This window comes from Manis javanica, chromosome 13, assembly GCF_040802235.1.
Source record: "Manis javanica isolate MJ-LG chromosome 13, MJ_LKY, whole genome shotgun sequence".
In the NCBI taxonomy this organism is placed as follows: Eukaryota; Metazoa; Chordata; class Mammalia; order Pholidota; family Manidae; genus Manis; species Manis javanica.
Genome location: NC_133168.1, coordinates 68,160,420 through 68,174,439, shown reverse-complemented (window position 1 = coordinate 68,174,439; position 14,020 = coordinate 68,160,420). Strand labels below are relative to the sequence as shown.

The 14,020-nt window shown below is 39.0% G+C and overlaps 1 protein-coding gene across 13 annotated transcripts in view; it reads left to right on the top strand.

The window, feature by feature from the left end:
• SYNE1 (spectrin repeat containing nuclear envelope protein 1) overlaps positions 1-14,020 on the top strand; it is a 418,491-nt gene that overhangs the window by 147,913 nt on the left and 256,558 nt on the right. For all 13 annotated transcript variants that reach the window (XM_073219768.1, XM_073219776.1, XM_073219775.1 and 10 more), the window contains 10 exons: positions 842-1,000; positions 1,317-1,481; positions 3,745-3,879; positions 6,085-6,243; positions 6,447-6,655; positions 6,941-7,049; positions 8,544-8,708; positions 10,975-11,142; positions 12,570-12,740; positions 13,525-13,665. In XM_073219768.1, coding sequence (XP_073075869.1) covers positions 842-1,000; positions 1,317-1,481; positions 3,745-3,879; positions 6,085-6,243; positions 6,447-6,655; positions 6,941-7,049; positions 8,544-8,708; positions 10,975-11,142; positions 12,570-12,740; positions 13,525-13,665 — 1,581 coding nt within the window. The remainder of the gene's footprint in view (positions 1-841; positions 1,001-1,316; positions 1,482-3,744; positions 3,880-6,084; positions 6,244-6,446; positions 6,656-6,940; positions 7,050-8,543; positions 8,709-10,974; positions 11,143-12,569; positions 12,741-13,524; positions 13,666-14,020) is intronic.

Here is a 14,020-nt window from a genome sequence, read left to right as displayed (position 1 = left end):
CCTACTCTTAATATTTACATCTGCATTACCGAAACTGGTATCCAAACAAGCAGTTTGAAATATTTTTCCAAAGCAGCTGAGGAACGTTGAAGGGCAAATGGTGTGGCTTCAAGTCAGAAAATGCCTGCCTGCCTTGGGCTGGGCTGATAATTTCCATGTTGCCAACAGCAGAAATCATTACAATGCCAGGTTATGAATCAGAGCCGGAGGGTCCGTGAGTCACCATTGCTTTGCGTCCTGCAAATATGTGGCAATTTCAAGTCCTCCCAGGCCCACTGGATCGCTGCCTTTGTGGTTAGGATCTCAGGTCCACCGTTTTATTAATGAGGTTGATGGCTTGTGATCCTTAGGAATTCAAATGTACATTTTAGGAAACACAAATAATATATAATCTGCTTATTTGACTCAGTAAAGAATCATGTGTATTGTGTTAAATTTATTTCATCAGATTAAAACCTGATATATAGACTGATTTTATCATTGTTCTTGCAGTAAACCAGAGGTCTGTTTGTTGGCTGGAGGACTATAAGTACTAGACAAATAGCAGGTGGTCGCTCTGCCATTCTCTTAATGCTAATGATATGGGTATGGAAGATAAAAAAAAAATCTCAAAAGCTCAATGTGACATTTAAATGCCTTATATAAAAAGCACTGACTTCAGTGATAGCTTAAAACTGAGTTCTTCTGAAAAGAAATACTTCTCTGTCCTTCCTATTTTACTTACGGCTAACAGCCTAAGAGCTATATAATGCTACTCTTATTGTTCTGCAATGGTTAGTCTCTTTCTTTCTCTTTCTACACCCTTTTAAATCCCGTGGTTGTGGGTTGCCTTTCCTTGTAGGAACTGCTGGCATGTCAAGAAAGCTGTAGGAAAACCATGACACAAATTGAGAAAAGTAGTCAGAATGTACAAAAGTTTGTGACCTTGAGCAAGTTGCTACAGCATTTTGATCAGAAGAGGCTACAGAGACAGATTGCAGATGTTCACGTCGCTTTTCAGGTGAGCCCTCTTACTGCTTTAGTCAGGTGAGTGAGGAAAAAAATACACAGAATGAGGACATGTAGTCATCACATTCCATGCTTTCATTCTTGCTAATGCCTCGACTGCTGGTTTCCGGAAACCAATTATTTTAATTCTTCTCTTTCTAATATTTTTAATTCTTCTTTTTCTAATATCATTTGATATGCTAAGGGGTTGGTTAGTCTCATCCTAATGAAATATGTTCCTTTTTTTTTAAGCAACAATACTGTTTAACAAAATGATGCTTTCAGTAATGAGACAGGAGCATCATATTCTGATTATTTTCTAAATCAAGAACATGGTAAAGAAAACCGGAGACTGGAAGAAGCATGTGGAAACCAACAGTCGCTTGATGAAGAAGTTCGAGGAGTCTCGAGCAGAGCTGGAGAAGGTGCTGAGGATGGCTCAGGAGGGCCTGGAGGAAAAGGGGGATCCGGAAGAGCTCCTGAGAAGACACACCGTGAGTTCATCCCTCATGGGGCTCTTGACCTGAGGACAAAGACTTGTGGTCTCAGGTGAAAAGAGAGCAGAGCATCCATCTAAGAGAAAGAGAGAGAGACAGGAGGAGAGAGGAGAGAAAGGACGAGGGGTGAGTTAGGAAGGCAGAAATTTTTCAGGTTTGAGACCCAAGGAAATGTCAGCATGAACCTCAAGAACAGCTGATAAGCTGCCTTATGATTGGCTGTTCTTATCCCTGGAGTAGTAGAGAGTCATGTGATGGATAAGGCAGGCTCTCCATGTTACTAATTCATTATTTAGCTGAGAAATTCTTACATAACCAACACACTCTTTCTAAGAGTCTGTTTTAGGTGGGTGGCTCAGTCTTTGTGCTCATGTCATAACTCCACCTTATCACAGTATAGATACCGTGTCACTGGAGGTTTGGCAGATGATCCACAACTTATCCCAGTATTGTGAAGCCATCCTCCTGTTAATCTTACTCATTTAAATCATTTGTATCAGTATTGAAAATACTAATAATTTGTTAAATGGTGTATGGAGATTGTTTTACCTCTGGGTTTCAGCCCCGGGCAAGTTCACTATGGATTCGGTGAGACCGAAAAATGACAATGGAATGTTGGGGTAAAAAGCAGCTCATACCAAGCTTTATTCTTATAGTGGCAGGTCAAGCGCTAGAATCCTGTTCACCTCCAGGGCAGCCTGCAAGTCACAAGTCTCCGTCTCTGCCTCTAGCTCAGTCTCTGGCCCAGGCACTGCCTCTCCTCCAGCTCAGCCTCTGGCCCAGGCACTGCCTCTGCTCCAGCTCAGCCTCTGCCCCAGGCACTGCCTCTGCTCCAGGCTCTGTCTCCGTTCTCAGCCTCTGCTCTCTTGCTCCCCAGTCTCAGCTCCCCTGCTTCTCTTTCTTGCTGTCTTGCTCTCTTCTCTAGGATCTGCCCTTAGTTAGTACCATGGGGACTCTTTTTATAGCAACACAGGCAATAATGGCTTATTGCCAATGGGCATACAAGCATGTGTCTGTGCAGTAGGCTGAGTATTATATCATTGCACGGATACAGTAGGTGGATTAGATTAGGATCAGATGAGGATCCTGGCCATAGAGGATCCATTTTTCCTACAAGACGATGAGCCCTGTAGGAGCCTGTATTTTGAGTTACTTTTCCTGAAATGTCTGTGGTATTTCACTGAGAGTGTAAACTGTACTCTCAGATGATGAATGCAGTGTATTTGTGATGCAGCCAACTAGACGTAGGGTTAATGTCTCTGACCACCCAACATCCTGTTCAGTTCATACACCTCTGAGGTGTGGCACTTTCTTCTTTGAATCACCATTTCAAAGTATCTCTGCATACATACTCCTGAGGCTCTGTGAGACTTGGTTATGCACCTGTGTGCACATGCTTTATTTTCATCTGCTCAGGCTTCCATAAAATATACATAGACTGGGTAACTTAAGCAACAGGCATTTATTTTCTCACAGTTCTGGAGATAAGAAGTGTGTGATTAGGGTGCCAATGTGATCAGGTTCTGTTGAGAACTCTCTTCCTGGCTTGCAGATGGTCAACTTCTCACTGTGTCCTCACAAGGCAAAGAGAGCAAGGGCTCTGATGTCTCTTCTTAAAAGGGCACTAATTCCATCTTGAGGGCTCCACCCTCATGAGCTCTTCTAAACCTAATCTCCTAACAAAGGCCCATCTCCAAATATTGTCTCACTGGGGATTATGGCTTCAACATATGAATCTGGCAGTGGAAGGGTAGGAGAGATGGGGTGGAGGGAAGCAAATTTAGTCCATAGCATCAATGCTCATATGTACAGTTGTGTGAATGTGGCTTATAATGAACCAGCAGGGCCTGGAACACATTGCAGCCAGGGAATGAGGAATCATGATGCTTAATCCTGGCTTCTTCCACAATTCTGACTGCCAAAGAGGAACTAAAAACCCTATCCCCATGGAATCAAGGTTTTGGGATTGCCCACTGGCCTTCCAGAATATTCTGCCAAATTTGAAAACTGCAAAGGTGTTTTTCTAGATTTAAAAAAAGGTACTATTTGAATTTTAGACGTGGTAGGTTCTGACTCATAACTATAGATAATTATAGTGTACTCTTGCAAAAAAAATAGTAGCTGCCAGAAGGTTTGAAGAGGGCAGCGGCTGGCTAAGAGGCTTGTTCAGAGATGTGCTCACTTCCCTGCTGTGTCTGATGCTGCCTTTCCTCTGCCCAATGCCCGAACCCACTGCCCGCCGCCCCCTCCTCCGCGCCAGGAGTTTTTCAGCCAGCTGGATCAGCGGGTGCTCAACGCTTTCCTGAAAGCTTGCGACGAGCTCACCGACATTCTCCCTGAGCAGGAGCAGCAGGGCCTGCAGGAAGCTGTTAGGAAGCTCCATAAACAGTGGAAGGTGAGTCAGGACCTCTTGGCAGCAGCACATGTCATGGATGATTCATGGATGATGGGACAGAGCATGACGGTGTTAAGGTTCACCTGAAAGAGGAAGTTAGAAATTCATGGAAAGTTCCCATAGCTATTTTTCCCATTAAAAAACTTCACTTGAACAGAACGTGATAACATATGATACCATTTTGTTTTTCCTATCTTTTAGGAGCATCAATTTTTCATTACTTAAAAGTCCTCATTTCTTTTCCTGATTATGTTTTGGGGGCAGGAATGACAAGGGGGTTTAACTTACTCAGCAACATTCAGTAAACTTTTTCATCTGAGTAAGTTATGTTAGACGTACATACTTTTATACACATATATATCTGCTATTTTCAAGGATTTTACCATCTGGTTTAGATTTGTGATGTAAAAAATACAAAGAAGAGCATTTATTGGTTAAGGATTCAGTGAGGAACAAAGCATAATCCTTGTTCCCCAAGAGATTAGAGTCCAGTAAGAGAGATAATTAGTTGCAAATAATAAAAGTAGATTATATAATAAGAATATATAATAAGCATATAGAAATAATATATGAAAGGTTTGAAAGAGAGAAGTGGGTCTGTTTCATAGTGGGAAAAAGTCAATAAAGTTACTAGTTTTGAACTAGGATTAAAAGAAGCAGCAGATTCTGGAGGTGGGAGCGGAGGGGACCACAGCAGCTAGAAGAAGGAAAGTGTGCAAGTGTGCAAGTGGGGGTACAGGGTCACCCGGCTCAGGCTGACGTGAATGTCCTGCATGGGCCTGTCACATGGAAGCCAGGAAGCCGACTTCAGAATCTGCATGTCAGTATAATGGAGACCCCAGGAGGGCTGTCTTCCTCCAGCCAGGCAGGAGGAAGCCTTCGCTAGCAGCACGTTAACGTGCTCATACGAGCTTGTATCAGAGTGGCCAATTGCATACTTATTATATGAGGAAGTTGCATGATCTGGAAGATAGACAGCTGAAACACTCTCTTAATAACATAGCCTAACGTACCAACCCTGTGCACAGGAAAAATACAGTTAAAGATTTTGTATTTGCTTTTTATTTTAATTTTTAATTGAGGTACCATTGATGTACCATATTATATTAGTTTCACGTGTACCACATAGTGACTCAACAATTATATACAGTATGAAATGCTCACCACAATAAGGGTAGTTACCATCCAGCACCAGATGAAGTTATTACAATATTATTGACGATATTCCCTGTGCTCTACTTTTCATCCCTGAGGAAATATCTTTTCTACTTGCTAAATTTGAAAATGAAAAAAAGAATATTATTAAAGAAATCTGAGCTTTTAAAGATATCTTAGAAGTCTACTTAACATACCATAAATATATTGTGGAATGGAGACTATAAATGGAGACTGTATTTTATTTTGCACACACACACACACACACACACACACACACACACACACACACACACACACAAAGCTTCTTTAGATAATCTGTCCTAGTCTTTCCATAGTCCTAACTCATTTTTCTTATCAGTTATCTTAGTATTTTATTTTAAAAGTAACTTTAAAATGTTATAGGATAAAAGTTGGCTAAAATTAATAAATTGTAGGACTACAGGTAATAAGATAGCATATACTTATATAGAAAAAGAGGATAAAAACTTCCATGTTGTTTGCCTGCTGGCACACTTCTTTTTTCAAAGCATGCTCTAAGGAAGAGAGGACATGGCAGGTGGTCAGAGGCGTGGGCTGTTTAATCCTAGCTTTTTTACTAATAAGGTCTCTCTGAATTCCCCTTTGTGTAGTGAGTATAATAAATGTTCTTCCTAACTCACAGGGCTGTTGGCAAAGTTAAAAGGGGCACGTGCTGGGAAGAGGGTGTGTGAATCAGTCTGTGATTTAAGTTTAGATCCCAATCTAGCCTTTCTACTTACCCCCAAGCCTCAATACTCTAACCTGTAAAATAGGAACACTGAAACTGTGTGGGACTACTGTAAATATCAAATAGAAGGATCACTGTGAGAACGCCTGACCCCACAGCAGGCTGGAAGGATTCACTGTGATCGCAGTCCTGGGAAAAGTACAAAGCAAGAGGCCGGGTGCAGACAACAGTGATTAAATCGACGGGTCCTAAAAGAATATTTGGGCTTTGTCGCTTTCATTGGAAATGTACCTCATCAGGAATGGTGTCATATTTTTCCACATCTTACCTGTGGAATGTAGGACCTTCAAGGAGAAGCCCCGTATCATCTGCTTCATCTGAAGATTGAGGTGGAAAAGAATAGATTCTTAGCTTCTGTAGAAGAATGCAGAATGGAGCTGGATCGAGAAACCAAGCTGGTACCCCAGGAAGGCAGTGAAAAGATTATTAGAGAGCACAGGGTAAGTCTCACACCTGCTGAGGGCAGGCATGCAAAGGCATACATACCATTAGGTAAAGGATAGAACTGATGCTTTCATTTGGGTCTGAAAATGCTAAATAGCTTAGTTACTGTCTACTCTTAGATGACATGGGACTTCTGTGAAAACATGAAAGTACAGTATGGAATATCACAGGGCTTATATCAACATTTGTTGCTCATTAGATTTTCTTCAGTGACAAAGGTCCTCATCATCTTTGTGAGAAAAGATTACAGCTCATTGAAGACCTGTGCCTGAAACTCCCAGTCCGGGACCCAGTAAGGAGCACACCTGAGACATGTCAGGTGACTCTCAGAGAGCTCAGAGCTGCCATCGACAGCACCCATGCGAGGCTGGCGGAAGACCCAGACAAGTGGAAGGACTACATGAACAGGTAGTCTTGGAATGTTCCCAGAGAAGATATAATCCATCCTGATTCTGTTCATTCAGGGAGCATTGCAAAGGAAGAAATATATGTTTCATCTTACACAATAATGAGAATCAGATTGTATGGTCTTGCCCGTGCTCCTGTACAGAAATGCTTTATTTAATAAAAAAGAATGGTTTTCAGTTAGAGGCAGGCGGAAGCACGTTTCCATGAATAAACTTATATAGAAAATGTATTCCAACCTTTGAGATATTTTCTCCCTTTCATAAGAAAATACTTGTGTTACTTCAGAATTTCTGAGTTCTTATCTTGGATATCTGCAAAGGAGATGCAACTGATGAGAATTAAGAGTGAGGTGATCAATGCTACCAACCATGGAGAGGTTGGACGCACTGTAGAGGTAGGTCCTATGCCTTTTTTGTTACTCTAAAGTTTCCATTAATTAAAAAGAGAAATGATAAACAATCTAACTATGTTTTCTTCTTTCTACAAGAAATTAACTTGCTTAAAAATTAGTCTCCTCTTGTTACTCTGGAAAACTCTAGGCAGTTTTTCCACGGACTCACTGTTAGCTTTGAGATTCAATGCTCAGTGGTGCCTCTAAGGTGCCTTTAGCTAATGGGAATCCCTTATGGATGTTGTATGCATGGGCTTACAACACAGTGGAGATTAAAGAATTGGGATGGAAAACAAGAACATTACATGTTTTTATACATATTCAGCCATCCAAAAGCCAGGTCACAGAAAATGAGGAAATTGGGCAAGGTCTTTGTGCATCATTTCTGTGTCACATTCAGTCTGAGTCGAATCAGCTGTGTAAATCCAGCCAGGGCGACAGAAGCTTGGTTTGCGTGCTGTAAGTGGCGCACAGCAACCCTCTCCCTCTCAGCCCGGATCCTGGTGTTTTGCAGGCACACGCTATTATGAAATGGTGTATCTTTCAGCATTCTGAACGCTTGCAAGTCACATAGCTCCTATTAATGAGAATATATTTCCTTTCTATTCCTATCCTTTGAGTTCTACTTTTTTCCATTAATTTTATAATCCCCTTAAATGCTACAGATTCCAATAGTATTGTGCTATGCCTATATTTGCTGTTACAGCACACACACACACACACACATAAAAAAAAATGACAATTCATACTTTAAAATGAAGAGATCACTGCTTGGGAGCAACCATTTCTGCTGGCAGGCATTTGCCCTGTAAGACCCCCTGCAGCAGCCCGAGAGTGGGAGGCCCCTGCCCTCATGCTCCCCTGAGTGCGTGTAGGAGGAAGAGGCTGCCCCACTCACCATTCTGTCAGTCCCCGGCTCCGCCAGGGTTGAGGTCCCAGAGGCCTTCTGGCCTAGTCTCAGCCAGTGAAGCCTCCCTTCTAGGCTCAGAGCTGTGATCCTCTTTGTGCATTCTCACTATCTAGTGGGATTGACTCCCAAAAACTAATAAAAATGAGGCATAAAATGTGAGTGAACATAAGGGCATCTTTACATTAACTTTAGGGCATTCAGAATAATATGCAACAAGTGAATTCTTCAATAAAAGAAATGAGCTTACTTAAAAAAAGGACTCTTTTGATATTTTCTCCCAAAAAATACCATGTTCCTTCCAGCTTCCAGACAATAAGGTATCAAATTATATGTTATAATTCCTAATTTGGGGGTCACGCATTCTTCTACAGGGCTTTTAGAAGCATCTCTGTTATGATCAAGGAAACATCAGCAAATATCTAACCATCTAATATGAAGGTAATTTTTTGGTATAGAGAGTATTGAGTTTACACATTTGGTATTGGCATTGGGGAAACATTTCTTTCTAGCCCTTGGAGGTTTTTGTTAAAGATGTGAACAAATTGATTCACTATGGTATTCTTCATCAAAATGTTCTTTCATTCCAGGAGATCAGAAATGGTGTTACCAAAAAAGGCGAGATGCTCAGCTGGCTAAAATCCAGGCTTAAAATTTTGATTGAAGTTTCATCTGAGAATGAAGCCCAACAGCAAGGAGATGAGCTGGCAAAGTTATCTAGTTCCTTCAAAGCTCTCCTAACTTTGTTGTCAGAGGTACATACCATTTACTCACACTCTATAAATTCTGGGTAAGGAATCTGGAAGGTTCTTTTTATGTTTGTAGTTTAACAAGTAATTTTACAAAGAAAGTATAGTTGGAACAGAATAATTTAGATGCTTATTTATATAAAGGTATGTAGGGAAGATGGATGAGTAGGATGTTTGAATTGTGGTCTGTGCCATTGTTGGATATGTTAGTTCCGCTTAAGAATTTGTATTGTATACAAAGCTTATCAGAACCACACTTCTGACTCTTAGTAAAAGTATTATGTCATGGTCAGTTTAATGTATATCACAGAGGCTTGAGAGTCAGACAAATCCAGGGTTAAAGTTTAACTCTGAAACTCCACTTCTTGTGTCATCTTGAGCTTGTCATTTAACATTTCTGTGTCTTGATTGCCTTACTTGTAAAACAGGGCTAAAATTACCCAAAAAGGTAGTGTCAAGGACTGAATGCAATACTATACATAAAAGCACTTTTGGCCCTTGGTGAAAATATTTTTACTGACCAGTTTGTCATGTAATTACTGGTGAATTTGTGTGTGGGAAGATAATATAAGGATGTAAAGTAGAATAGTTTTCATTATTTCTTGAAATCATTTCTAAACTTGCATGGGAAAATGATCAACTGGATGACTTAAATTCTCTGATTCTGATGATCTGGAATTTTCTATAGATGTCCCCAGTCTAACAGTTTGTTCACTTAACCACTTATGTTTTTAATCCATATAGATTTTAGTGGTGAATTTGCATAAGCCAAACATATTCTGAACTGCTTATGATTTCAATAGCATGGGAGAATTTTGATATATAAGATAGTTTTCTTAAGAATTTTTGGCAAATTGAAAATAACGATAGGATTAATCAAATTTTGGAACACAAACCCTCTCAATCGTTTGATTATCCATCTTTTATAGCAATGTGCCACCACCATACTTTGACTGAAATTCTGACATTATCCTTCACTACTCTCTCTTTGGTCAAGAAGGTAGGGTAAAAGGATGACAATAAAAAAGTAAATACATATGCAGGTGATCTCTGATCCACGATCTAACAAGTAGTGATAGTGGGAGATTAATTTATAATATGTTTTGTTACGCACACACACACAAACAAGAACACTTTGACAGCCTTTAAAATGAGAAACTACTAGTCTCCCTGAATGACCATTTTATCAAGGCCATTTAATTGCTTTATCTTCCAAGTACCCTCATGACACTACCCATGGGACTTGTAGCAACCATCTACCTCTAACAAATAAAGATATTAATTCCCAACACAGTTATCAATCTTAAACTACTGTATAATTTATATTCATACCCTGGTTTGTTACTTCATCACTTAATTAATCACTTAGTGAAAGCAAAAGGAGAGGAATGGAGAAAAACAAACATTCTGTTGACATAAAGATTCATATAAAAAGATGGGTTGACGCATTCAGTCCATCCTTTGATTTTAACCTGCTTAGCATTTAAATTATTGTGGAACACAAAATGTTTGCAATTGTCCAGTGTAAGAAAAAGAGACTGTGGGTAGATTGGCAATATGTAATGAAGAGTCACTGATTTCAGCGGAGCTGTGATATACTGAGAGCTGGAGTTTGTGGTTTCCATGGGGTCCCTCTGCAGCTTGTTTGGAGAACAGTGGGCTCCAAGTTAAATGTAAAAATGATTATCTTAGGAAGATGGAGAAAATTGACTGAAAACAAAAGATGCTGCTGAAACTCAAATAAATGAAGCAGAACCAGAAGAGAAAGCTGGAAATTCAGGAAAATGCCAAAGAAAAGAATCCACTAAAGAACAACAAAATTAAAAATTTTATTGATGTTTTTTGTAGAAACATGGAAGTGCATTTTCAACAAATGCTTTTTTTCCCCCTCTCCACAAACTTTTTCCTTATTTACTTTAAATAGCATGGACTCAACTTTCTTAAAACACACTTTTGTAATTTGTAATTGAATTTTAGTCATGAAATTGTAACTAAAGGGTACAGGAGACAATATACACAGTTCTGTTACTCTTCCTTGATTGCCAGACTGAGGGGGTTTTTAGTGTGGCACGGAGCACCGTATCAAATGAGGCTTGCAAGTCCCATAAATGACTGTGCAGTTTAATAATAATTAAATAAGCTTCAAAAACAAAGAATAAAAATTAGAGATCTGTGTATATATTTCATGTTATTGAGATAGACTTTACCCATATTCTTAAAATATTTAAGATTACATGAGTATATGGTTACAATTTTGTTCATAAAAATCTAGGTTGAAAAGATGTTAAGCAACTTTGGAGACTGTGTCCAGTACAAAGAAATTGTCAAAAGTTCCCTTGAAGACTTAATTTCTGGCTCTCAAGAAGTCCAGGAGCAAGCCGAGAAAATCTTGGACACTGAAAATCTGTTCGAAGCACAGCAGTTACTTCTTCATCACCAGGTAGAATGGCACTTAACTACCGTGCATTTATGCTAAGTTGCTTAGTTACTGACAGAATCAGAGAGATGGAGACTATCTCCCCTGGGTGCAGTCAAAGGGTGGGTGCAGGAAGGAACACAGCTGAAAGGTTAGAAGAAATTGGACTCTCTGTTAAATATTAAATATTTCAGAAAATCCTGCCTGGTAAGTTCTCAACCTTAATGATCTGATGATATCCGCAAGTTCAAGGAATATTGTGGAAGGCAAGTTGATTGAGCTATGAAAACCTCATAAAACTTGCTAAATTGTCCTTTTTATAACAGAGCAGGAAAGCAGAAAGAAAAATTGCTTCATATTTGCGATCCCTAGTTTTCTGCCGTTATGTTAAATTCTTGCTTTTCAATTTATGGCTTTGAATACATTCTAGTTTGGGAATAACTTATAGGAAGTAACAAGATTTTCAGGAGTGTATGCTCTTATTACTAGTAGAATTGAAAGTAAAGAAAAACCTATTGATAACAATTTTAATCAACTTGTCAAACTCAATGCAAAGTAGAAGTATTATTCGAATAAAAAATTTTAATGACAAGATTCTAGCTAACAATGCATAGCAAAATGCTAGCTAATTTTATATGTAGTAATATATAAAAATAGAAGTTGCATTAAAAGTATACGTAAAATACCATCTTCTAGGCTTTGTAGTATTCAAAGGCTATGAGTATAAAAAAATTAATGCTTGGTGTTACAGTGTTCTCACTCATTGTAAAAGTGGTGTTTGGGTTTCAATTTAAGTCAGAGAAATATGAGATTGTTGATATTTACATTAATATTTTAAAACTTCACATTTCTTGGGAAAAGTGCATGGTATATGCATGTTTTTACTTTGTGAAAACTCTAGCTGTATACTTGAGATTTGCATACTATTCCATTTGTACATTATAATTTCAATAAAAAGTTCATGTTAAGTCATAACTTTTCCCAAGCATCTCAGCAGATAAATCATTCTGAATATATGAAGGAATTAAATAATTAATAGTAAGGTATTAGCATTTCTACAATATAAATAATTTTTACAAATTGGAATTGCAACTTTGTGTTTGTAGGCAGAAAATAATTCTTTGAAGAGAATCATGTCAAATGAATAGTTTTGCCAAATTCCTCCTGGAGTATTGCACAACATGCTAAATGTCTAAATTTGTACACAAAGAAAATACCAAGACCAAATTAACGATATTGTTTACTGTTTAAAAACAAAATATTTATAAATAATGTCCATCTTTGACTAACACAGTCTGTTAATGCTCATGTTAACTTTAAAATATAATTTGGACCTATCCTGCTGTTAATTGCACCTTTCTGTACCTCTATTAAAGAGTGGGTGTTTATGTTCCTGCGTAGTCACTTAGTAACATGTATATCCATCTGTTAAAACAAATAAATGCTTCCAGCAAAAGACAAAGAGGATCTCTGCGAAGAAAAGGGACCTGCAGCAGCAGATTGCGCAGACGCGGCCGGGAGCCGGCGGGCTGCCCAGCCAGGGCCGAGAGGAGCTGCGGAAGCTGGAGAGCAGCCTGGAGAGCATGGAGCACAGCAGGGAGAGGCAGGAACGTCGCATCCAGGTTGGAGACAGGACGTCATGGGCCGTGTTAACTTCCAGGTCACGGGTTTCATCTTCTAGCCGGAGCAAATGAGTATTTCTGCCTTTGATGCTCCAGCATGGTATAAAATATTTACATGCACTATGTCTTTTAATCATCACATCAGCTGTATGAGGTGGATACTGTAATTAGCACATTTTGCAAGTGTGGAAACTTAAAAAGAAAGAGTTTGAGGGCTTTACCTAAAGTCACAGAGCAATGATCAATAATAAAGCCAGGACTTAAATCCAAATCCACACTCACCTGAATTCGGAAATTTGCATTGGATCATTTTATTTTTCTGGACAGTCCAGCAGCCATAGATTTATACTTCATTGAGATCTTGACACATCCCCTCAAAAACAAAGATCTCGAATGTTTGCCCCCTGCTCCCTGCCCACTCCCCTCCCTTCTCTCCCCCTTCTCCTTTCTCTCTCTCCCTCTCATACTTTATTTTTTGGAGAAATACTGGCAGGCTTTCTTTTCCTTTGTGCCTTACCTATACTTAAATATCTTCAGGTCCCTGGGACTTCACAGCAGTGAGAAAACTTAGAATTCTAGTCCACACATCCTCCTTTTGTAGACGAATGGAGGCTTAAAAAGGAAATTCTTGTAGAAAACGTTAGAATCATTTTTAATCAGTGTAACTGTGAAATGTGAGCAGAGTTCACTGGAAGTTGACAGCCTAATGAAGGGACATGAGAACAGTATTTTGTGACACTCTTTGATAATTAATAACGTGATGTGTTTATTTTTTCAAATTTAGGTCACATTAAGAAAATGGGAGAGATTTGAAACAAACAAAGAGACAGTGGTCAGATACCTTTTTCAAACAGGTTCGAGCCACGAACGCTTCTTGAGTTTTAGCAGTTTGGAAAGCTTATCTTCAGAATTGGAACAGACAAAGGTATATCAGTAAGACCAATTAGTCCCTTGGTACTCGCTATTTTGAAGGAAAACCGTGTTCCTGTTCCTTTATTAATTGCTGTAATTATTCACTTAATCAATACTTACTGTTCATTGATTATCTACTCTTCAACACACTAGTCAAGTTGCTTTGGGGAATGAAAACAATAAGGTTTAAGCATCAAGAACTAACAGAAATTTTATGCTAAAGTGGGAAATGATGAGTTCCCTAAAAGGTGGATACATTAGGAAAAAATCTTTCTGAAGGCAGTGATATTTTTAACTGAAACTTAAAGGGCATATAAGACATAGAAAAGCAGAATTTGGGTGGAAATGTACATTCTGGTAATGGGAAA